General features: G+C 40.0%; 1 protein-coding gene across 7 annotated transcripts in view; it reads right to left on the bottom strand.

Annotated features, from left to right (window-relative positions):
* ppp1r12a (protein phosphatase 1 regulatory subunit 12A) overlaps nt 1–24535 on the bottom strand; it is a 55994-nt gene extending 31459 nt beyond the window's left edge. For 3 of the 7 annotated variants that reach the window (XM_023952130.1, XM_023952132.1, XM_023952133.1), the window contains exons 1-2: nt 24188–24535; nt 3108–3238 (exon numbers count right to left, since the gene is read on the bottom strand). In XM_023952130.1, the coding sequence (XP_023807898.1) occupies nt 3108–3238; nt 24188–24424 (368 nt within the window). In that variant the 5' untranslated portion in view covers nt 24425–24535. The remainder of the gene's footprint in view (nt 1–3107; nt 3239–24187) is intronic. The other 4 variants (XM_023952131.1, XM_023952135.1, XM_023952134.1 and 1 more) reach the window with 2 other exon arrangements.
* Nucleotides 24536–24885: the final 350 nt, after the last annotated feature.

Genomic DNA, 24885 nt, shown 5'->3' with positions numbered 1-24885 from the left:
AAAAGACTGCAGTAAAAAAAAAAAAAAGAAAGAGAGAGAAAATTACACCACTGTAACTCCAGATGTGTGACTCCGATCTCCTCGTGTTCAATTTCATCAGAACAAAAACGTGTCACTGAGCTCATAAGGCGAGCCGCATGCTAAAAACAGCCTTTATTAGAAATGATGACTTCTATATAGGGATGTAAAGGATACAGATATGAAATAGAGCAGTGTTTTTCAACCTTTTCTGAGCCACGGCACACTTTAACCTTAAAAAAAATCCCGCGGCACACCAGCATCCAAAAATTAAAAAAAAAGGAGAAACTCATAGTCTGTATTGATCTACAGCCCCTGCACAATCTCACATGCATTTTTTAGATAATTGTTACAGAAAAAGCTGGAAACTGCAGCTGTTTTTTTCTAAAAGATGCAATAAAAGTTAAGTTAGAAGATTTAAAAACAGTTTGTTCGTTAGTTTCAAGACGTTTAACAACAGATCTCCTTTTGCGCTGTCACTCTCACAACCCAATGCATCATGGGAAATGTAGTGCATAAAACGGCCGAAGATCGGTTTTCGGAGCTTCATTGTTTTGTTCACTTGTTCCACGGTCTGATACCGGATTCTGTGGAAAGCTACACCGCTAAAGACGAGCTTTAGCTGGTATTTCTGTTAGAACTGAGCGACTTTACGAGCTAAATCGGGACAAGGAAGTGAAGACTTTAAGCACTTCTGATTGGTCAGACCAATGACATGTGATTAACCCCCCCAACACGGGACTTTTCCAAAATACAGCCGAAGGTGCAGCTGAATCGCGGTACGTCATTCTTATCAAAATGTCTTTAATAAAATAAAATAAACGCAAAGAAAAGGTATTTTACGATCTTTTATATTCCTAACTCCTCAGTGTTTTATCAGGGCCTGTTTGGATGAACAGAGAGCTAAAATCCTGGAGATGGGAAATGTTTTTAGATCAGTTAATGAGGGCAATTTCCCACGGCACACTTGGCCATAGTGTGCCGTGGCACACTGGTTGAAAAACACTGAAATAGAGTACTGAGAGTAATAGCAGCATCGGTTTAAAACCACAGATACAAGCAAGATTATCCATTAGGCATAAATTGGGAAATAACTGACTTCTGTCATACTTTTTGTTTTTCTTCCTGTTTTGTCTCTGTCTTTGCCTTTACACGTACATGTGAAGAAAATAAAAAGACGTCCAATCACAAGCTTGCTTCTACCAAGTGGGATCAACTACAATTGGCTGAAGGTGAACCACAGTAAGGAGATGTGATAACGGCACTGTAAACAATACCTGGGTAGATTAATATGGCACACTTTTATTAACAGCATAAAAAAACAGTCTAAAAGACTCATAACAGGTTCTTATGTTTGAACCAGTTATGTCCTTTAGACATTTCATTTTTGTTGCTTAAGAAACAAAAAGAGTCAGGTAAAAAAAGCTTCTCTGTTACCAAATGAACAATATATGTAGATTGTATCAATTTAGGTAAAATAATTGGTCTGTATGGTATCGCCACAAACGTAATTGAATCTCATCTATCGATTCGTGGAACATGTGTTGACACTGTGGACTTTATACAAGAACTGAACTGACTTGGTGCGAAAATGGCTTACTTCTGGCAACAAAAGTAAAGTCAATTCAGTTGTCACCCCCCATCCACCCAATACTGATGATGCCACGTTGGAGCCAGACGACGTCAGTAAGTTGTGATTGGTCCAAATCGGTCTGAGTCAACATTTGTATTACAACCACTCTCGCCAATCAGGAATGAGCTTGTTGTAAAGCCACCCCCCTTCCACTTGAAGGCGGGCTACACAAACTCTGTAAAGCAAATATTTTGAACGTTGGGCATGAGACAACCAACTTTTATTGAGGCATCTGATAGGCCAGTTTATAACTTCAATAACATGAACTACAGGAAGAAAGACATATGGGGGGAAAAATAGAATTACCAAAGAACATGACTGAAAAAAAGGTATCAGAGCGTGACAGCTGTTTATTCCTTTATAAAAGTCTGTGGGATTTTGGCATCTTGGAGCCAGTGGGTGCTTCCTGTTTGAAACACAAGGGGGAGGGATCAATCATTCCAGCTCTCATTTACAGTCAAAGGTTGAGATGAGTATTGACTCATGTGAAAAGGGTAGATACACACTTCTATGTCATCAACAGAACACACAGGCAGCAGGCGTTAAGGATGAGCTAACCCCAGTTCAGGCCAATAACTAATAAATCTAAGGGATTCACACTTCACTGCCAGGACTCTGATCAGAAACCAGTCAAACTGGAACAAAGTGTCTGATTCGTTCACACTAACAACATTAGCCCCTGTTGTAAAACAGGGATTAGGAGACTTCATTGAACTATTCTGAGAGGCAACACATCCAGCAGTAACGAGACGGAGATTATTTTTGGGGTAAAAAGGGGTAGGACTGTCAGACAGTTAAATTTAACAGGAGATGCGCTCATCAGTAAAGTTCTTATGACTAAATTAAAATGTCTGGAAACAAAAAAACAGGTGTCTTGCTTTAGGAAGAAGATCCAAGGCCATGTCCAAAATCCCTCAATACTCTCAAGAGACTATTTAATGCAGGACTATTCAGGGCCCTGGAATTTAACTTAATTCGGACACATGCTCACTACTTTTTTTTTTTAAGGAAAAAATTGGCATCACCCATTTGCAAAGTAAAAACCTAATAGATTAATAAATCTTAAATTTGACAAAAACCATGAAACCACTCTGTTCTGATGACAAAAAATAAATGACATTCAAACGCAATGAATTGTGGTACATATTCACCAGTCTAGTGAGAATCGACACTAGATATTTGCAGAGACTTCTGGGAAATTTCCAGGATACCAGATTTTTAAAATTGTAGATGCAGACACCCAAAAAAAATGGCGTACGCTGTATATGGTGCACTAAACAGAGAGTGAACCCAAGACACTTTGTGCAGGAAATGATGGCAAACTCACGTATCCAACCAACAGTTTCATATGTAATTGGTTGGTAAAAAAATTTGAACATCAAGACATGAAGGATGAGTTTGACTTCAACTGAAGCTGCTGCACAGAACTTTTTATTATTTTTTTTAAAAGACTTACTCTGCGATATCCAAGTATCCACAGGACGCTGCGGCGTGGAGGGGGATCCAGCCCTCGTTGTCCGGCTGGTTGACGCTGGCTCCATGCTCCACCAAGAAAGTCACCATGTCCACGTTGTCGTCGATGCATGCCTGAAGAGCAAAAAAGAGGGTGGTTAGTGGCGAGCAGGAGCGGCTGTTTGTCAGGATGAACATTAAAAAGAAGCATGACCGCTTTGAACCATGGGAAGGATTTCTCCGTTAGTCTGTAACGGTTGGGGAATTCGGGCAGCTGGAACATTCCCAAAATGCCGACAAATAACAGGGGTGATTCAAATACTGCACCGGAGAGAAGCTGTCTCAATACCTCGTCTTCATAACATCTCGTTTTTATCTCCTCTTGTTTAAATGCTTGCAATTCTTTTTACTTGTTTAAACACACACACATAACTCAGATGTTGTCCTCAGCTAAATTCAGAATTGATTTTAAATCTTTAATGTAAGTTTTAGAGCTTTTGCAAACTCAGACTCTTATTACTGTCATGTTCACTCCCTACACTTTACCCCAAACCTTGAGACCAAATCTTTAGATTTTTGGAAAAACCCGCTACAGACCAAGAGGTCTGGCCTTTCAAATGGTCATTCACTTCTCGTTTGGGGATTTCCCATCCTGTGACGGTGTCAGTCCAAGTCCATGAAACCCAGATAAACATGTTTTGTATTCAGAAAAAAACCAATAGTTAATCCCAATCTAACAGTGATTTGAACTTTTCTCTTCACTTTTAGATGCTCCTGTTTGTGTTTGATGTTTGAAATCTTTTTCATAAAGCATTTTTTGTCTGCTCCCGATTCACAATAATTTAAATAGATAAATGCACCGGAACAATGTTCCTATTACATTTCTGTCATTTTTTGAAAAACAAAAACACACACAAAAATTGTCATCTGAGTGGGCATTTGAGTTTTGCACACTGAAGTAGTTTTCGGGTAATATTTTTACAAAGATGGCTTTATGCATTAAAATGTGCGTTACGCAATAGGGAGTCCACAAAGGCGGAACAAAGGCGGTGGCAGTGAGGCTGAGGTGCACTTTGATTTAGTACGCTCCAAGGTCTAGAAAGGTCAAGAGGCCATTTCACAACAAAGCTGAAAAACAAGATGCTTCACAGCCCTAATAAATCATCGACTTGATTCTGCAGGAAAAAGGAAAAATCCACAGTTTAAGAAATAACTAAAAGGATGGAACTGCAAAAGAAAATGGAAAATAACTCCCACTCAGCAATATCAAGAAATAACCTTGCCCTTTCCACAGGTATTTAAAGGATATCCACGCAGAGTTTTTCTCTTTTGGCGTTGCTATGACAACAGCAGCGACTACAGGGGAAACAGATCCACATGAACACGCGGCAGCCTCCTGTTTCAGGGCACACGACTATCTGGCTGGAATCCTTGTCCAAATTTGGGCCGTTTACAGCAGCAGAGCTGCAGAGAGCCTGCAAAGGCTTCTCTGAGCTTATCAGACAGCCTCCGTGTGTTTGTGTGTGAAAATATATTAGTGCAGCTCATCCTTTGGAAAGGTCACCGTGTTGGTGTTTGGTACGGGAGACGGGGGTCTGGTGCCAGCTCAAGAGCGCAGTTCAGGACTGTCGGCATGTGGTCTGTTTGGCTAAAGGAAACCCAGATTTGAATGTTTTAACATGATGCTGATTTAGTTTATTTTTCTGGACACTTTATTCTTACAAAGTCAGATCATTTAAAGGAGTTTAAATTTGACATGCAGCAAATGTTACTCAATAACAACCTTTTATTAACTTTAAGTGACGCTAGTTCTCTTAAGAAAGAAAAAGTCAAATTTTCTGTAAATCACTTTCTTTTTCCAGAAAGATCCTGAGTTCTCAGAGTTAGACACCAGAAATGTATCGTCTTGGTTTTAAAATACTCCTCACATGGACGTATAAAACCTTCCAAGCCAAAATAGAATGCAATCAAGAAAAAAAAGATCTTCAAAAAGTCTTTAAAAGCCAGCTTTGTAAAAATATTACCCAAAAACTACTTAAATGTGCAAAACTTAAATACCCGCTCAGATGAAAAGTGGGTTTTTGGTGCTTTTAAAATGTTCTTGTGGAATTTTTCTAAAAATGAGGGACATATAATAGGAACATTATTCATGTGCATTTAACTATTTAAATGCTTTTATTAAATGCTGTTTGAAAAAGATCGTATTTGTGACAGAAAATACGCTGCCTGCTCCTAGCTCTCAGTAACAGATGGGGGGCGGGGTTGCTTTGCATCAACGGTCCCGCCCACAACTCAGATCTGGCGCTCTGCAGAAACAACAGGTTTCATGATTTTGGCCAAAAACAACAAATCATAATTAAAAGACAGCTAGAACGCTTTGGAAAAAAATCTTTTCACTTTGAATTTGGGTTGCACTGAATTCTTTTAAACTAAAACAGAAAGCAACGTAGAAAAATTATCTTCGATAAATCTTTAAAAGCCTCTCTTTTTTATGTGCAAAACCTAAGTAATTATACAATCAATTATCATGCTCGCAGTAAAAACAATTAATGCGCAATCTAATAAGCTTTTCTGCTTTGACCCAATTCTCCCATAAATGCTTTGATGCCTAATAGGAGAGAAAGGCTTTAGAAAGTGAACACAATGATGCCTGAAACCATCCGTCGCAGTAAGTCCCCACCCGGCTCCACCGATTCTTCCCAGGAGCCACTGGTTTCCAGCATAAGTATATTCTAGAATAATAGTCATTTTCTGAGGTGGCTGGGTGACAGACAGCATGCGTCACGAGTGAGTGTACCAGTCGTGGGTATATGAGGAGAAAAAAAACCAGTTAAGACTATCCCATCACCGTCATCCTAGAACACCACAGCATCTAAAAGCATGTAATGCTACTTCTGTATGAGCGGCTATAAAACTGCAGTGTGCACGTATAAAAACCATCATTTGATCAAACAACTTCATGTCCTTTTTAATGCCATAAATCCACAACCTTGGCATGCAAACCGTTCCATACAAATCATAGAGGCTTTTTTATTTATTTCCTCACCACAGTATAGGTCCCACCAATCACAATGCAGAAAGGATGAAAAGGCCCCACAGTTTCTAACAAGAAGAGGGCAGGAGGATTAGGCCAGAGAGTGTGCAGAGGGGATCTGGAGATTAATAGAAGTTCTGTTGGGAAACATTGTGGGCCTAATCCCGTTTTACAAATCGAAATCAAACCCTCACCCCCCTCCCACCGCCGCATGAGGAGGGCCTGTGCTGTGCCTGCAGCAAAACATGATGCGACTCCCTCCCAAACAGACACGTAGCCACTTAAACCTGTTTGGTGAGTGTGTCTCCGTGGAGAAGAAAGGAGGCCTTGTCAAAAATGAAGGCAATTAGATGGATGGTTTACTGAAAACATGATGTTTTCACAATAGAATGACCCCCCCCCCCCCCCCCCCCCCCCACACACACACACACACACGCGCACACACACAAAATGAGCTACTGAATAACTCCCTACAGAGTCAAGAAGGAATGGATACCCATATAATACCATCTGACTGTATTGACTATTGACTGTATATGAGAACTGAACTGAGTCCCCCCCCCCTACCCCATACAGGAAGTACCCACTGGCATCAAGAAGCCAAAATCCAACAGCCTTCTATGGATAAATAAACACCTTTTTCTCAGTCATTATATTTGCCAAAATGGTCATTTTTGCTCTGATACCTTTGTTTTTTCTAACACATTCTCTTTAATCCTAATATTATTTTATTTTTGTTTTCTGTAGCGCAAGTTATAAAGAGATGCTTCAATAAAAGTGGGTGGTCTCATGTCGAGTGATCCAAATATTTAACGGATTTTGTGTAGCGTGCCTCCAGGTGGGAGGGGTGTAAACTTCCAACAAGTTCCCTCCTGATTGGAGAGAGTGGTTGCCATAGAAACAGACTCGGACCAATCACTGTTACTGATGGCTGCAACATGGCAATGTCTGTTCAGCCAAAAAAAAAAGAAAAATATTTGTTAAAGCCAAAAGTAAGTCATTTTCTATGGATGACTTCAAACTCACTCTGTGCAGTGCTCATATACAGTAAATATTTTGGAGTCATTAAATTCCTTTTGTGCAGAATTCTTATTTCAGCTCCTATAAAGGGATTTCCAGCATTTTCCCATTAATCCAACCTTTGGGAGTGTAAAATTAAACAACAGGATTTATCAGGAAAATGAAAGAAAAAAAATACATCACCCAAAATACAGTTGACACCAGGGATGCCACAAGTCTGGATCAAAAACTAAAACATATGCTACACCATTAGACCAAATTGTGGTGAAAGTCAACTGTTGCATCCATACTGCATACCAGTATGTCAACGCTAAAAGCATCAAACAATTGCTATGCTAAATTTAAAAAGGATTTCGTATTTATTGTTTTATCACATTACTACAGTCTTAGTAGTACGAGCTAACTGAAAGGTTTTTCTTCATCGCTACTCGCTAATTAGCAAATTAAGGAAAGGACATTTCAAAATCTTTGTTTTTTTGTTGTCGTTTTGTAATACAAAAATCATATATTGAACAGAAATTTAGCTGAAACCCAAAAATGGAGGTTTGAACTGAAAAGAGGGGAAAGTGAATTGGTGTCTTCTTAGTTTAAACGTAGCTTAAAGGATTATTGCCCCAAGCAGATCAGACGGATGTTTTTTTTAAGATTACTCAAAAGGTTAGGAATGCATATTTTAATAAAGAAGTTTTCCTAAATGGAATCCTTTTGACAAATTTCTGTAAAACTTTGATTCCAGATAAACGTGTGATGTCAAGAGGGATTTATTTTAAGAGTAAACTCCACATGAACCCTTCTGAACCCAACAGATTAGTTGAAGAAACTTCTCCCATATTACGGTAGCTAAAACTTTGTTTGCTCTCAGTTGGCCTGAAAGACTAACAAGTCAAGTTCTTGATGCCTGCTCTAGTAAAAAGGTATTCCACAATGCAAACCGGTCAGCAAAATCAACATACAGCACTTAGGTAGATCAATGGACACCATTTGACTGCTCTATAGTTTAATGGACAGTGAGTGGCAAGCTTTTAAAAGCAGCCACTCCATTAGGAATGGGAGTATGGGCTTGATCACTGCATGAGAACACAGAAAAAAAAGTGAATTTTCTCTAATTGGAAACTAACGCCGGATGAAAACACAAAGTAAATCAATGACAGGCTTTAAATCTGATTAGCTGCGTTTCCATTACACATATGCATAAAACTTCACTGAATTCTAGAAATGCCGAAAAAAAACAATTTTACAATCACACTGTTTCCATTCAATGATGATTAAGCAAATACACACAAACCAAGTCATGTGATAAGTCATTCAAAAACACGGCGATGGATGTGGACAATAATTTGACAGCAGATACATTCAAATTCCTCCCACAGCTCCAGCGCTCATCATCATCTATCGAAGAAGACGTCGGCGTCTTATACAGACCATGGAGCATAAAGCTCCTTACACGTGGGAGCAACTACAGATGAAGCGATTTTGGGAAATCATGGTTGGTGATTTTACAAAAGAGAACAACAATTCCACATGACACTCAACTTTTTGATGAGCTGTGTGATGCTGTGGGACCTCTTATGGCGCCCGCTGTGCAGCTCCCAAGGCCGCCAGTTCCTACCAAGAAGCGCATTGCCATCCGGTTGTTGGTAACGTAACGTGAATTAGAAAAGTGTTTTCATTGCAGTGTTGCAAAATATGTCAATTTAAAAAACCACTTCCTCCAAGCGCAAAAACTTTTTCAGATAAATGCAAATTTTTTTTTTCAAAACTGAGTTTCCATTAGCCGAATTTGCTAGCACAAATCCAATCTGTGGAATTTCTTAGTCAATGGAAACACAGCTATAGAAATCAAAATCTCTACTCAAATTTTTTTTAATTGCTCATAAAAAACCAATCATTATTTATGTTGGAAACAAAAAAGCAATAATTTAGTGATTGCAGACTATGACTTCTTTAACAGCGGGGGGGGGGGGGGGGGGGGGGGCACACACACAGACACAAAAGAAGAGCGATGAACTCTGGGTGCACTTGGAAAGTTTTGCGTTAACAAACATGGTAAACACGTAATCAGGTCATGACCTTGTCATACCAAATAAACTTATTTAGTCATAGAGATGTTGAAAAAAGGGAAAAATCTGCAGCAACCAACAAAATCCCCTAAGATGTTGTTACACAGGGCAACATACATATCTATAACTCAATCATGCACCCATGTGAGGCTTATTAGAAGCATGGTCATGCAGATCAACTTAAACTACTCCATGTCCGCAGAGATATTGAGGCAGAAAAAAAAAAACAGACAACAATACAGGCTACAACCATACGTTTAATTCTGCCCCGATAAGGGGGAAACTCAACACCCATCCAAATATGCAGCAGTGATGTGGACCTAAGAAAGGAGGTCTGTCTATTACCACGGCACAGTCGGAAAGAAAAGCATGGACTCAGGCCTTGTAGGGCTTTTGTAAGAAACACAAATAAATAGAGAGGTCTTCATTTTAGAACACAATGGGGTTCCATGGATATCTCCCCCCTCCCAAGGCATTGCTTAAAGCGCTCCACTATGAGATAGCGTCAACAAACTGATGTTAATCTGAACTTATCTTCAGCTTCCAATCTTTCTCTTCTTGGCAAGACTATTCCTTTTCCTTTTAAGACCGTCAGCTCTCATACACCTTTCATGTATCCACAGATGAGACGGATGAGTATGCGACCCCACGCTAAATCTACAGCTGTAACAAGAGTGAAACCACTGGTGGTTTGTTATCTAGTGAGAAATCCTGACAAAGAGGTCCAGCCTTAATTTAGAAGCACTCCAAATCAAAGAGGCACTTAAAAACTCCTCTACTAGCCTCAGTAATAAAAGGCGCTGATGGACGTTTCACTGTAAACTTTCAAACGTTCATCTTTAACCGCGACTCATCGATGAGAGAGGCTGATGTTTATGATGTGAATGTCGGAGACCACCGTTACAAAAATATCTGTGTCACACAAAGCTCAAACATGATGTTGACAACTGTAGCTGTCAACACAAATGACAGGGTTTAGTTCGAAGCAAAGCAAAACATTGTGAGCAAATAATTCAACGACAGAATACATCACTGGTATTTTTTTTTAAAGTCATGACTTCAGTTGGTCGATAAAAACACTATAATACAAAAATGTATAAATACCACAGAGGCCTCATGTTGTTCACCTTTCGGTTTATCCCATTAGGGCTCGCCACAAGGTGGTTTGATAGAGAATTTTTACACCGGATGCCTTTCCTGACAACCCTGTATTTTCAAACCACAGGAAGACCCAGATGGGCACGAGCACGAAGCGTCTTGCCAAAGGACCCACACTGGATTTTCAGCTCATTTCACGTCCTGGGAATATCGTTTTATAAATTCTATAGAAACCTATGCTAATTGATTTTATTCAACTGAGTCAAATCCACCTGTATGGGCGTTAACCCATTTGGGTGCTTTGGGCTGCCCGGGCCTGTGGAGCGTCGTGGAGAGGAGCGCAAAAGTGAGTCTTTCATTTGCCTTGATGCTCAAACGGCAACCTCAACGGAATGCACCCTTGTCTTGTGTGTGGTAAGCGTATCATCAAGTATTCGTAAGGCTAATGTAAGTTGCTCACACTTGTGATGTAGGGGTGATGCCACCTTGTAGTTGTTCCCAAGGTGTGAGTAGTGTCCATAAGCCAATAGGACCCTGGTAGGATGCCTACAAACTACACTCCGTCTAATTTTGTAATTCTAACAGTCAGGCTGGACACAAGGAGCATGCACTTATAACGTGAACAGCACTAATGGACTCCTTGCACAGTCCAAAAAATTGGGGGAGGGACGGAAAAAATATGAAATCCATAGGACCTGCCTGCGTCTCACTTATTTCACCCTTACTTAACCTTGCATGTTGTATAAGAGTACGTGTCACCTGCAGCATGCCCGTAAGAAAAAAAACATGCGTGAATCGTTTTGCTTTCAGTGAGCGGTATCTTGTACATGTTTGCCCATTTTTCACCCGCAGACAGAACTTATCCACCCATAAGAGTAGTTGTAAGTAAGGCTTTAAAAACACAAAAAATGTTAAATGAAAATAACTTATGCATTTTAAAAAGTAGCAATAATCTAAACAATTACAGTATCAAAGGAAAAGTTATGCAACACACAGCTGGTGATCAAAAGCTATGATGGATGTGGGTAGGGATCACCTTGGGACCGTCTAAGCAGTCACAAGATACAACTTTGAAAAAAAAAAAAAAAAAAAGAGATCGCAACAGCCAGCTACAAAAACACAGTGAAGCTCCACATCTTAAAGTCTCACTCTGACCATCTTTTGATCTATGTCAAACATTTGCAGCTGTCTTTTAATTATAATTGTTGTTAGCCAAAGTTAAAAAAAATATATTTTCTAAGACATCGTTTCTGCAGAGCGACCATAAAGCATTAGAAATTCACCTTTTAGTTGTGTTACAGAGTAACCCCTCCCCTACTCCCCATCATTGTCCATCTGTTTACATTCTCTCCCACTAGCTTACAGCCCCTCACAATCCTAACATAACATTACCATTACATTAACATTACCGGTGCATCTCATCTCAATGGGACTGCCTAGTAGGGTTGTGCCGATGGACGATATCCTCGTCCATCGTGATGGGTGACTGACATCCCGATGGAGAGACCACCATCGTGATGCCACGGAAGGATATAGATTCCGCCGAGCGGCTTTTTTTTTTCAAACTTTATTGAATGTAACAATTCAATACAAAACAATGTTAAACAGCGCCGAGCGGCTATATACATTGACATGTCAGCTCCGTAAAATACGAGACGATCTTCTAAACGTGCTTTTAATAATGTTACGGTTATTATGAAACACCTGTTCGCTCATCATTTGAATTTTAATCCGTGTGGTCAGTGCTTTTTCTGAACGAAGCCAGGATTAGCAGTATGCTAACACGGGCTAACACATTAGCTTTGGGTGGTGCTGCTTACTGGCTGCACGTAAACATGTAAGAATAACATCAGCCTTTATTAGTCGGGACACGACTAGAAACACAAATCCGCGTGATTGTTTGAATGTTTTCTAAGGACTGAGCGACATTTCTGCTTTGAAGCTCAAACCGCTGTGTGTGCTGACGATCCGAGCTGTGCTCAGACACACACTTTTAGACCCGGTTCTGAGTTCGGTTGCTTGTACCCCTAGAGCTGCGGGACGGATCGCAGTCTTAAATCTCACACACATAGCGCTCATGTAACAAAGCACCCCTCCCTTCCCCTCAAACACAAAGCTGGAAGTCCGCGCTCCCCCGGTCCACTTCACTAGTGAAGTGCGGGAGCGGACTACTTCTTTTCTATTTTGTTTGTTACTTTTTTTGTTAAAGTCACTTCCCTCAGTTTATACTGGATCATCGCGGATTAGTCATTAGTTGGGAAATAAAATGAAAAAAGCAAAAAAACGAATAGCAATTATATAAGAACGAAAAATGTAAAAATATCCCCCCCCCCCCCCGACGATGTCATCGTCCATCCCGATGGTTGACAGCAAACATCGTCAACGGCCAATTTAAGGGACATCGCCCAACCCTACTGCCTAGTACAATAAAGGTTACATAAAAGATTTCAGCTCAGACAAGGAAAACGAAGACATACATGGATCTAGTCGTCTACAAGCAGATGCATCGGAATGGAGCGGTGCAGAAAGCTTTTGTTTTCCAACGCTGCAGTTTTTTTTGTTTTTTTTTTACATTTCCACAATAAAAAAAGAAACATTAAGAAAAACTGCTACAAAGGGTTTGAAGTAATAAACACCTTTAGATTTATTCATAAAAAAGAAGAAACAGCTTTCTCTCAAATTTAAGAAAAAAAAAAACTCAGAACAAAGCAGCTTTTCCTGGACCTCAGAAATGACTTCAAACTTCTATCCCTCCCCTTCAAAGAGCTCAACTACAACCTCCAAACCAGAAAGAATCAAGGCTGTGGACTAGCATACTAGCATACCAATGAAGAAATTCCCAGATAAGTAATACTCCTAGCCTTGGGGCTTGAAGCATGGGTGCTCTGACCACTCCTCGCTGGCGACGTCATTGGCTCACAGGCGCACAGCCACTTCCACAAAAGGAATTCCTTCTTGCCGCCTGTGTGTGCATTCTGGTGTTTGCATTTGTGTGTGTGTGTGTTGGACAGGTCAAACTGAGCTCAGAACATTAGAAAGCAAAGTCAAGCAACACTTTAGAAACGTTAGAGGTTTTGTGCGACTACATTTGGATCAGAGCACTACGTCTCCTCTCCAAATGAGGTGTACATCAATACGTCTGTGTGTGTTTACTCGGGAGACAAAAGCTTTCTGCTACTGTGCAATTGGCAGGGTTGGGGAGGCCAGAGGGTATGGTGGTGGTGGTGGTGGGGGGTGTTAAAGAGCTGCAGGACAACCAGCTGGGTCCCTAAACTGAGCTCAGTTCAGAGCTTTAGCAGATATACACACATTGCTGCAGCTACTAAGGACAACCATATATGGCGCTGGGATTCCCATGGAAAGGAGACGTCCGGGATCGTGGAAGAGGGAAGGAAACGCCAGCCAGACTGTAACTGTATGTTTCACTTTAAGCTTTCACTTGGGCAACCAAAACAATGGACCCAACTCAGCCAGGTCCATGTTTCCATGTGAGTGATCCAACACTAGTCGGGTCAAGCAGAGAGGTCAGATGGCTATGGAGAGACCCAACCCCAGTTGATATTTTCCAAATAAAAGAGCTCTTATGTGGGACTGAGGATTCTGGGTAGCTAAAAGCCACAGCAACCATGATAATGAAGTTAACAGCTTCTCCATTGATCATGGATAGCCCAAAGATAAAAAGAAAAGTACATTATTTATAAGTATTGTAAGTAAAAATAAAGAACATCTGAACAAAAGTGTTCCAAACTCATCCTGAATACAGACACCAGATCCAAGTTTCAGGAAAACCCAAAGGCTTAGACAGTTTGGAGGGACATGCGAATAATGCATGCATCTCCATGTGTCCGTTTTACGCTTGTGTCTGTGATGAAAAGCGGAGGGAGTGGAAGGAGCAAGCGAGGAAATGAGAAAAATAAACATCCACTTCCTGTTCCTCTGTAGCCTGAAATCTCCAGCACACAGAACCCTGCTAGCATCACCGCCACAACGAAGCAGATGAGGCACAAAAACACAACTCAACTCAAACAAAACATGCATCAGATTAACTGAACAGATGACAGAAACGTGAAGAAGAAGAAAAAAAGATGCAGAGCACAGTTGGCCTCAATAGTCTCAATTTTAACAGCTTAATGTGCATCAATAATGAATACTTGGTGTTCTATGGAGCGGCCTGACAGGTTTCTGTTCATTAATTTTTCAATTTTACAGTCTGTTCACATGCTGGCTTCAATGGACTCGGTGACCTCAGTTTTCGCCCCATAACATACAAAACATGAAGCTTTGTTGGAGGCCAAAAGAATTTCTTTTGCTGCTTTTACTAACAGAATACTTTTTTTTAAAGGATAACAATGTTTTATTAGAAAGTGTAGCACTTTGATTTGATTTGATAAAGTTTCTTAACCGCAAAGACATTTGTAATGAGCTGGAGTCTCAACGTTAAAAGATATAATCATACAAAACACTGTCAGCTAGCACTGCTTGGGGCTCAGACTCACTGACTAAAAAACAACTGGAGGTTTTTAATCAAAGAACAGGACCCGACAACTTGCTGATTTAATTTTATAGCTGATCAAACATTTTTATTTTTTTAATAAGTGGATTTCATGCATATATGGTAGCGTTCACACTGATGGTTCTGCAAACTACCTTTGCTCAACAGCAAAAAGAAAAAACGCATTAACAAGAGCAGCTGATCCTCTGATTAATATATAAAAAATAGGGCTTCAAACTACATAGATAACCTTTTAACAGCAAAGCTTTAACTTCAGGGTTGACGTTCGTTGAATTACCATAACTACAATGTTTACGCAATTAACGTCATTCCAATGGATTCTGAAGCTGAGAAAAGCAGATTGTGACGACATGTGCCACTTTAACGTTAGTTAAAAATTCCTTTTTAAAACTGCTTCGCGATGACATGCAGCACCTAACTGTGGTTTAGTGTTTACACAATCAACGTAAACCACCTTAATCTGATGCCAACAAAAGGGGCTTTAAACTGATATGCATAACTTTGTTGGTCAAAAAAAACTGACACAGATATGCAACACCTTCCCTTAATAAAGTCATTAACTTTTTGTCTCTGCGTCAGAATCCATTGGAATTTAGGTAATTGAAGAGTTCCAGTACTCCAAAAGTCTTATTTCCCTGCAAAAGCCCTGATATCAAAGGGTTAAACACAAGGCATTTTCCACGTTTTGCACTTCTTCAGATTAACACTCAAGGTTACGCCGCCTCCTATAAAACTCCATCCTTGCATCTTTTACTCCACAGAAAGTGTGTAAGCGTTCACACTGAACTGGACCAGTTTGTCATCAAGAGAACTCGGAGGTTTGTTCGGAAAAGCCAAACAAATTTGACTTTCCAAGAAAGCAAACTTGTAAAGATCAAATGCCACAGTGTTAACGTGCTAGTTTCTTTACTGAACTGACTGGTTCCACTAGTCTTCTGTCATTTACACCTTCTCACTATACACCACATTTGCCCACAAGACATGTTTGAACTCTTTTCAGTGAGACACTTTTCCATCACGTCATTTACTCCATGTTGGTTCATTTCTGCTAGAAAATTCACCTTTACGTGAACTGCACCAGAGTTAATTTACAAGTGACCTAGGTTAAGTTGTGCAATGTGTGCCAGGGTGCAGGTGAGCTTTCGTGTTTGTCAGACAAAGCAGGCAATCCATGCAAACAAACGTGGCACTGTGAATGCCCCCTGAGGAGGCGTTTAGGTTTGATAGTGTGCAAAAAGCTGACCCAAAAAGTTAAAACCTTTACACGACTTGATGGTAGAACCTATGGACCCCTGTCCAGGACAAAATGTAATAACATCTGAAGTACAGAACTCTATTCACAGGTCTGTCAGTGTTCGGATCTTCATTTTTCTTTTCAGTTGTAACACAACAACGGAAAAACTGCAACATCCTCTTTCCAACAGACAACACGTGCTCCTTCTTCCCCTTAATTGTGCGGCTCTATAAGTCAATGAGGAATGAACAGGATGAGGGTCCAGGTGTTTTCGGTTCAAAAGCAGCTCATAAAGAAATGCTCAGCATGAGTTGTGTGATTGCTGCTACGCAAACAATAGCGGGATGGCTTCAAGAAGAGCTGGCCTAAATTTAAGGCAGGCCCTATGTGCCAGAGGGTAGGAAAAAAAAAAAAAAAAAGAGCAGATAATCTGAAGTCACTCCACAAACATTTCACGGCAACGGAAGACTAAAGTTTGAAGAAGCAAAGGTATTTGGGAAAAGATGTGTTTAAGATTATTACACTGCAACACTTGACAAAAATAGCAGACTGCCTCAAAATGAAATACAATTCCTTCATCTGGGAAAAATGATTAACTGCATATAAGGCGTCACTTGAGGTGGTAATAAGACAAAACAGCATTTCTGAACCTTTAACAAAGATATTGAATGCATCTAGTTCAAGTATGAGCTTCATTTTTCTCTCAAAAGTAATCATTCTGATGTTGCAGCAGAGCAATAATCACTTTGCACTGAAAATGTGGGCGTGTTATAATCTTTTTTTACAGCCTGAAAGATACTTCTGCAACAGATCTCATCTGTCTGCAGCTCAGCTGAAAAATGCGGCAGCAGGTTTACTTAACTCGAAGTCGAGTAATCCTTATTATTTCAAACCATATGAGGCAGATGCCTCTCGCATTTTATCCATTCAATGTCATATTGCAGCAGTGTGATAAATCAAGACGGAGTTCATAAAGATCAAGTGGAATATTTCTAAACTGAGTGTACAGCTCATTCCACCCTGAACAGGCAGGAAGTTAAGCTCTTCTGACAGGTGAATTCCAGATAAAGTCCAGGGTTAGTGGTTATAAAAACATTAGGAGAAAAAAAGATTTTTTTATCAGTAATATTTGAGTTTGGAAATATACAATAAACACAAGATGAAAATGTGTCAAAAGCATCAGATCTCAGGATATTTAGTTTTTAAAATTATTAACACAAAAACTATTTTAAAAAAATAGATTTAACATAAAAACATAAAGTGATGTATTAAAGAATTAACAGTGCAAACTGAAAGCATTTCAAATCGAATGTGCTATTTTTAGAAAGCCTATTAGCTTTTTAAATTATGCTGTCCAATTAAGTTTGATACGTCATTGTATGAATGTATCACTGATGATTGTAATGTTTGTGTACAATTCTTATTCGATTGCTTGAAATAAAACATTTCAAATCAAAACTTCTAATCAAATCAAAATCAAAGCGATTAAAGAAAACAGAGTAACCAGGCATGTTGACGTAAACACGCCATCAACTTCCTTGTGTTAATTATAGTTTTGCTCGAGAGTGGAATGAAACTGCAAACGTCTGACAATTACGTACAAATGATTTATAAATGTTGCAGAGCTACATTTCTAACGTCAGTCATGAGGTATGCTAAGGTTAAAAAAATGCAAGTGATTCACCAAAATGGTTGCAGTCAGTTTGGAAAAAGGTGTCTGACGAGACGCATTTCAAGTTATAGCGTCGACTGAAATGCGTCAGACGTCTGCATCTACAGTATAAATGCGTTAGTAACACCAGGAAAAAGGACAATGGATGCTTTTATGATCAGGTCATTGTCGCATCTGATTAAATTCATACATTTGCCATTTGCGTCTGCTTCTGCTAAAGAAGACCACTCCGTTTATTTGTGCCTCATTCAAATCACAGGATAAGTAATATGTAGTATTAAAAATGGAAAGTAATGATTAGCGATCAAACATCACACATACTAAGCTATAAAATGCTTGGACACAAAAACAAAGGGAGATATGGACGTGGATGGGTAGACTTGAGAGGACAAAGGGGGTAAACTCCTCCAGTCAGACGAGAACAATAAAATCTAGACACCGTCGGTTCCAGACAATGAATTATTTAGCTACATTCAAATATATTCAACATTACATTAGACATTTATGAGCAGCTGGCAAGTTTTATGCATGCATCCACCCAAAAACTTCAACCATTTCTGCCAGGGGGACCCCAGGGGGCTCCCACGCCAGCTGAGAGATATGGTTCCTTCAATGCCATCCAGAGACTGCTCCTAGGTCTCCTCCTAGTTGGACATGCCCCAAATGCCTCCCAATAGAGATATTCAAGAGGCATCCCAAAGAGATCCCCCAAGCCATGTCGACTGGTTCTTCTTCCAGGAGGTCCCAGGACTTCCCCTCCGGGTCTCCTAGTCAGACATGCCCAGAATGCCTCCCCAGGGAGGTATTCAGGAGGCAGCCCAAAGAGATTCCCAAGCCACCTCAACCAACTCTTCTTCCAGACTGTCTGGGGACTTTCTAGGATCTCCTCCTAATGGGACAAGCCCCGAATACCTCTCTAGGGAGTCATTTAGGAGGCATCCCATAGAGATGGCCAAGCTTCCTCAACAGGTTTCTCTAAATGTGAACAAGCTCAACTCCGAGCTCCTCCTTGGTGACTGGGGTGAGGGAAATCGAGAGCTTTGCCTTTTGCCTCAGCTCCTTCACTCCAACAGATCATGAGCAGGAGATAGCTGCTCATGTAAAATGGGACTTCACCAATCACAGTTAAAGTGGTGCCTAATGCTTAAAAAGGCTTTTTTTTTTTAAATCACGACAGTACAAAAAAATGTTGTGAACATTTCACTCTAAACCTTCTTAAAGTCTCTCCTTGGTTCTTTTATGGTTACCGGATGAACAAAATAATTTTGTTTTTTCACAGGGTTCACTCTTTGAGATTTTAATGCTGCTCAAATGCATCAGATCAATTATAAATTACTTAAGCTGAACCGGAAAGCCAACTTGTTCACAGGTTTACTATCATTTCTGAATTCTCTTTTTCTCAACACCACACCAGGAATTCCATTACCTTTTTCCCCCTATTGTAAATGGCATTAAATTTGGATTTATGTGAAATTAATAATGTTTCACATGTATCGAAAATGTTATACGTCACATTTACTTGGTCATTAGCATTACAAAAAGGAAAAAAAAGACTGTACTTCAAATCACTAAAGAACAGTGATAGAAATAGCAGCTGCCTCAAAAAAGTTGGGAGTTTTAGAGTAAAATTTAAGAAAGGTTTGTTAGGAGTACAGGGACAAAAATAAACAAAAGATTTTTCCAAATCCGTTTCCAGGAGCCAATTCTTTCTGTTCATCGTCACATAGCTGTGATGTGTTTAAACCAGAACAGAAAGAGTATCATAAGGGGATCAAGCACACACAATATTAAAGTAAAACCACTACAATATTTTTAAAAAGTGTTAAATAATGCTACAAACTTACAAAACTTTACCTTAAATGTGTTGACTCTAAATTTTATTACGTAGATCATTTGTAAATTGAACAGAAGGTTCTACTAAGTGACTACAGTTCACTTTCATGAGCCCATTTATAAATGTATATCCCTCTAGACATTAAATGATAGATTTAGGCATCGCATTTTGTCTCAATCCCCAAGAAAAGAGGGAAAACTATATGAATTCAATTTTATGCTTTCATATTAATATTTTATGCATAAAAATGAATAATTCGAAGTGTCATTCTTGCAGTGACTTCCCTTTTGGACTTCCTAAGCAGAACACTGACCTGAACGCCTGATAAATCAGAAGATCTGCAGAACAAATGAGAAAAGAAAAAAAGCATTGAACTGCACGGTCAAGATGATGCAATAGTATTAGTTATGGCAGTCTAAGCTAATTTGACTATCCATGTGGGACTGTAAGGTTTCGTTTCCTATCTGGAGCAGTCAGGCAGCTCTGGGGGCTTATAAGTGGATGTCATGCAGGCTTTATCAGGAGGAAAAGGACACGTCAAAGTTGTTGTTTCTCTGCTCCTCTCATGGTCAAAACAAACCTCAGAGGCTGCGAGGAGACCTACGGCAATTACGTAACGTGTTGATATGACCTGGATCAAAAGAAATGCAGCCAATCTGGACATCTTCCGCCGCGTGCCCTGCGATTTGTTCCATTACAGATTTGCTGAGGCCGACTCTCATTTCAGCCAAACACTCACCACTCGCAGTCCGTTATGCAACTCCCACAATGTCCATGCAAATCCTCCAATACAAGCAACTACCAACCCTTTCAACCGTTGCCATGGAGACTGTGCAAGATAATGTTTGAGGACCTCAAGGCTACAGTAACAGTACAATGTCAACAGGGAACAGAAATATATTTTTCACACTAAGCGAGCCGTGTCATCAGAATCTGAATCACTGGTGGAGTTTATGACACCAGCAGAACCGTTCTGGTGCTGGTTAGTCTGAGGATTTTCCAAAGTGAGACTCAAGGTTTTCTAGCGCCGTTCCACCGATGATGCTGGACCTTGGCATTGTAAACGGATAGAAAGCCAAAAGCCTGCGTGGAAGGGAGGGCTTTAGGTGACAGCTGAGGAATGTCTCCTCTGTTCTCTCCTTGCTATGGTTTCCAGTGACAGTCATGAGAAGAATGCCTTAGCTTCCAGCTCAAACTTCTGGAAAATGTTTGTGCACATGGCATGATGCTCAACTCTTCATCTCTACTAATGCAAAAAGCTTCTACAGTTTCCTCCTATGTCGCTAATGATTTTTTCACAACAATGTTACAGTTTAGTAATGACATTCTTTGACTCGGTTATCTCTATCAAATTATCTTCATTATTAGCTCTTAAATGACCATAATGTCACCTTTTCTTTGCTAGTCAGAGTATTTCAGTTCACTTGTGCAGGAAATGTTGATCATTTCTTTACTGAAAATGGACAAATTTAAAGCAAAAATGTCCGATCTCCATTCATCTTTTTTTCCATCCACACCAATGAGGGGATATTCCCCTTTGAAACGATATAAACCAGACGTTTGACATTTTTTGGTTGATTGAATCTGAAACTAACTAAGGTCTTGAAAGCACACTCAGTAACACCGACCTACTCTTTGAACAAAAAAATATGTTTCCTTTGAAAACTGGGGAAAATACTGTTAAAATAATTTATTAACAAGTATAGAATAAAGAGGAATCTGGACTTTTAGGCCAGTATGACCACAAGATCTCAAGTCTTAAGCATCCTTTTGTTAGTGTGCAGCTTGGGTTTGGCCTCTACCGTTGGGTTTTAAGGACCCATTCTGATTAAAATTTTGTTTTTGGTGTTTATTTTTTAACATGTTCTTGTAGAATTTTTTTCGCATAATAGGACACATATTTAAAAAAAAAAAAAAAAAAAACAAGTCTAAAGTTGCATTCTTGTGTTTGTCTTTAATCAAATCTTTTTTAATTGGTAGCAGACAAAAACATTTCATTGAAAAATAAAAAAAATGAGATAATTTTTGAACATCGAAAATCCACTACAAGCTCCCGGCTCTGCAACATTCTGATGCACCTACTTGCAGACAAATAGATCCACGTCCGTCTTTGTTTTACTCGTCTGAGCAGGAACATGGCTCTAAACTGTACAGCTAGATAGCTTGCTTGCCATTTTTCTGGTACCGGTAATGTTAGATTGACGGTGTTAGGGGTTGTAACCTAGCAGGAGAGTGCATAAACAGAGAGCTCTCAGCAACGGTCAACAACAAATCGCAGAGGCCAATTTCTAATGAACTACTGCCGCTCTGTAGAAATTACGTCCTAGAGAACGACAGGATTTTGGCTAAATATAACTGAAAACCCAGTGGGAATGTTTTTAGAATAGATTAAAAGAGGATCGGAATGGGTCTTTAGGCAAGTATGCCCAAGATCTCAGATGCACAGCATCCTTTTTGTTAGTGTTCAGCCTGGGAACGGCTCAAACCGTTGGCTTTTAACGCCAGGGCAGCAGCTTGGAAGCATGTTTACAGGCCTTTCAGCAACACAACATTTTTTAAGTTTGGATTTGTCTGCGATTTACAAACAAAGTCAACCTCTGGCCTGAATGATATCAGAGCTTCAGCACAAAGCACAGCTTCAGACTGTGAGTCATATCCAAACTTAGTATCATCTCCTGAAACCCAGTTAGGAGAACTTGGGACAGGTTATTTATAACCACGCACCAGTCACTAGCAATGGGAGGGTCACCACTGCACCATGCAGAGAACCATCACGACAGAATAAGACAAAAGCCAGTATCTCATGTCCATTTCTGTAGATTTTAATGGGTATAACGTTAGAAATCATAATGTCTCAGACATCTGTTAACCAACCTGGACTGCAAAAGAACAGATAATCTTTAAATCCCACATTATTATTGCTTAACTGCTCAGAGATCACATGCTGGCATATAACACCCACTTCTCACTGCTAGAAATACACAGATTTAAAGCAGCTTGCCCCCATATTTGCTCTATTGAAGTTATAAACCAATAACTCACTACAGACTTCAAAAAATAAAACAATGTCCACCTAGCAGCATCGATGACATCAGATAGAAAAGGGGACTGGAGGTAAAGCCAGGTTTTGGCAATCTTCTACCATATGGACAATGCTGACAGAAAGAACAGAAAAAGAGCAGCTATCTATGACCAGACATGTGAATGTGAGCAATGTGATGACATGGCTGATGACCAAGCATTAAACAATTAATGTGAGCTCAGACTGTCCCTAATGTTAGAACAAACAAACAAAATGTAGACAGCCAAACTTACGAAAATAAAAGCACACAAACAAAATAACCCCTTTTTCTCTGTTTAAAAAAAAAAAACAGATCATGGAGTGTCGTTATAGTAGATCATGGGCATCTTTACTAAGAAAAAAAAAAGAGTTTATACTTAGCTTATTATGTTATGAGTGGCACAAATAAGCTTAATAGCTGTTCTGAGAACACGCTTTTTTCCTTAGTACAATTAAGTGATGACTGGGTAAAATAAAAAAATAAAAACTATCGTCGGTTAAAAGGTTGAATTTAAATCTGTCATTTGTTTGGGGCTTACCAACACATCGATCCGACCGCTTAAGTCTCTAACAAAGTCTGGTGATCCAGTAAGCACCAAAGCTACGGAGCGAAGCTACGGTAGTTAGCGGGCACATAGCTCAGCTCGGTACGGCTGACTTTCCGGTTTAGCCAACAAACCAAACACCAGTATTTGGTAGTATTTGTTTAAAAAAACAAGTCATTAAAAGTCCTATTTCAGAGAACAAAAAACAATTCGTGTAAATGAATGAATTAAGCGACGATGAAGTCCAACAGCTAACAAGTTATCTTAGCATGCTAGCAGCCTTAAGCTAACCCTAAATACAAGTTTAATAGCATTTTCTTTAGCTCGATTTTGGACTAACCTTTGAGCAAAACTTGACTTTAACTAATTTGGGATTATTTCAAAAGAACAATTTAAGGAAAAAAAGGTTGTCGCGCTGTCCTAAAAGGCTAGCCACATTTGTGATTTGGGGTTATCAACAAAACTACTTTTACTGCTAACCAGGTGAGGTAGTACTAGCAGCCGTCCACTGCCATAAAACCAAGAATCCCAAACAGGGATGCGTCTATCAATGGAAACGTTTGTAACTAAAGTCGATACTTTATGACATAAATTTAATTTATGTTACTTAACTTCACCAGACAAGAAATTAAACACTGACGTTTCATTTAAATGGGCTTTTCATGTAGCAATTTTAACATGATGTACTGTAATTAGACTACACCCAGAGCAGGGAATACACAGACCCGCTTTAGAGGTAAAAGAGGGATTCATTGGAGGGAAACTTGGCCAAAAATCGTCAGGTGTGTTCGCTAAGGTGTGTGAAAGCTGTTTGTGGGGTATCCCCCGCGCAAGCTTCTTGTTCCCTGGTGCGTCGAATCGAAAGGAAGAGGGCTCGGTAGGTAAACAACGGGATGAGAATGGCTTCCACTTGACAGGTGTTCCAGGGAAAGCAGTTGCATGCTGTAAAGCCCTGTTTGAGAGCGGCAGGGGCTGCAGGCTGGTTTTAACGGAGACAGCAGGTGAGCACTGACCTGGTGGAGCGCTGTGAGGCCGTCCACATTGGCATAGTTGATGTCAGCACCCCGGTCCAGCATACGGAGCACCTCCTCTGTATCGCCGCTTGAGCAGGCGGCCAGAAACACGGCGCCATCATCGAACTTCACCTTCGTCTTCTTCTTTTTGAAAACAGGAGGCTCCTGGTCCGTTTCCGAGCCCATCCATCGCTTTAGCTGTTCATTCCTTTTCTGCTTGGCGTCCGCCATCTTCATCCCCCTCCTGTCTCGGGCTTCTTATCTTTCTCCGAGAGAGGATATACTTTATAGTGCCACTATCCCACGGGCGCACTGGGGCGTGGGAAGGGAGGGCTGAGGAGGAGGAGGAACTGAGCGAAAGAAGTCTGAATTGTTTGACAAAATCTCGCGAGAACTAAAATCCAGGCTCTGCAGTATACGTCACCATCAGCAGATATGAGGAAAGTGGAGGAAATGTACGGTAGCCCCTAGGAACAAAATTAGCAATGAAGAATTTTTAAATGCATCACTGCTAAATAAAAATAAAAGAAAAAATTGAAATGTTAGAGACATTAAAACAACAAATGAAATGATCAAACCGCAAAACTTCACAAAAAAAGAATAAAATTTAACCTAAATATTTTTCCCCCAAAAATGAAGGGGGGGGGGGGGGGGAATTTGACTAATTAGCCAACTATAAATGAACAAAATAAAAGCAA

This window comes from Oryzias latipes, chromosome 23 (assembly GCF_002234675.1).
Source record: "Oryzias latipes chromosome 23, ASM223467v1".
NCBI classification, from domain to species: domain Eukaryota; kingdom Metazoa; phylum Chordata; class Actinopteri; order Beloniformes; family Adrianichthyidae; genus Oryzias; species Oryzias latipes.
The sequence above is the reverse complement of the archived record's forward strand: the minus strand, read 5'-3'. Positions and strand labels throughout refer to the sequence as shown.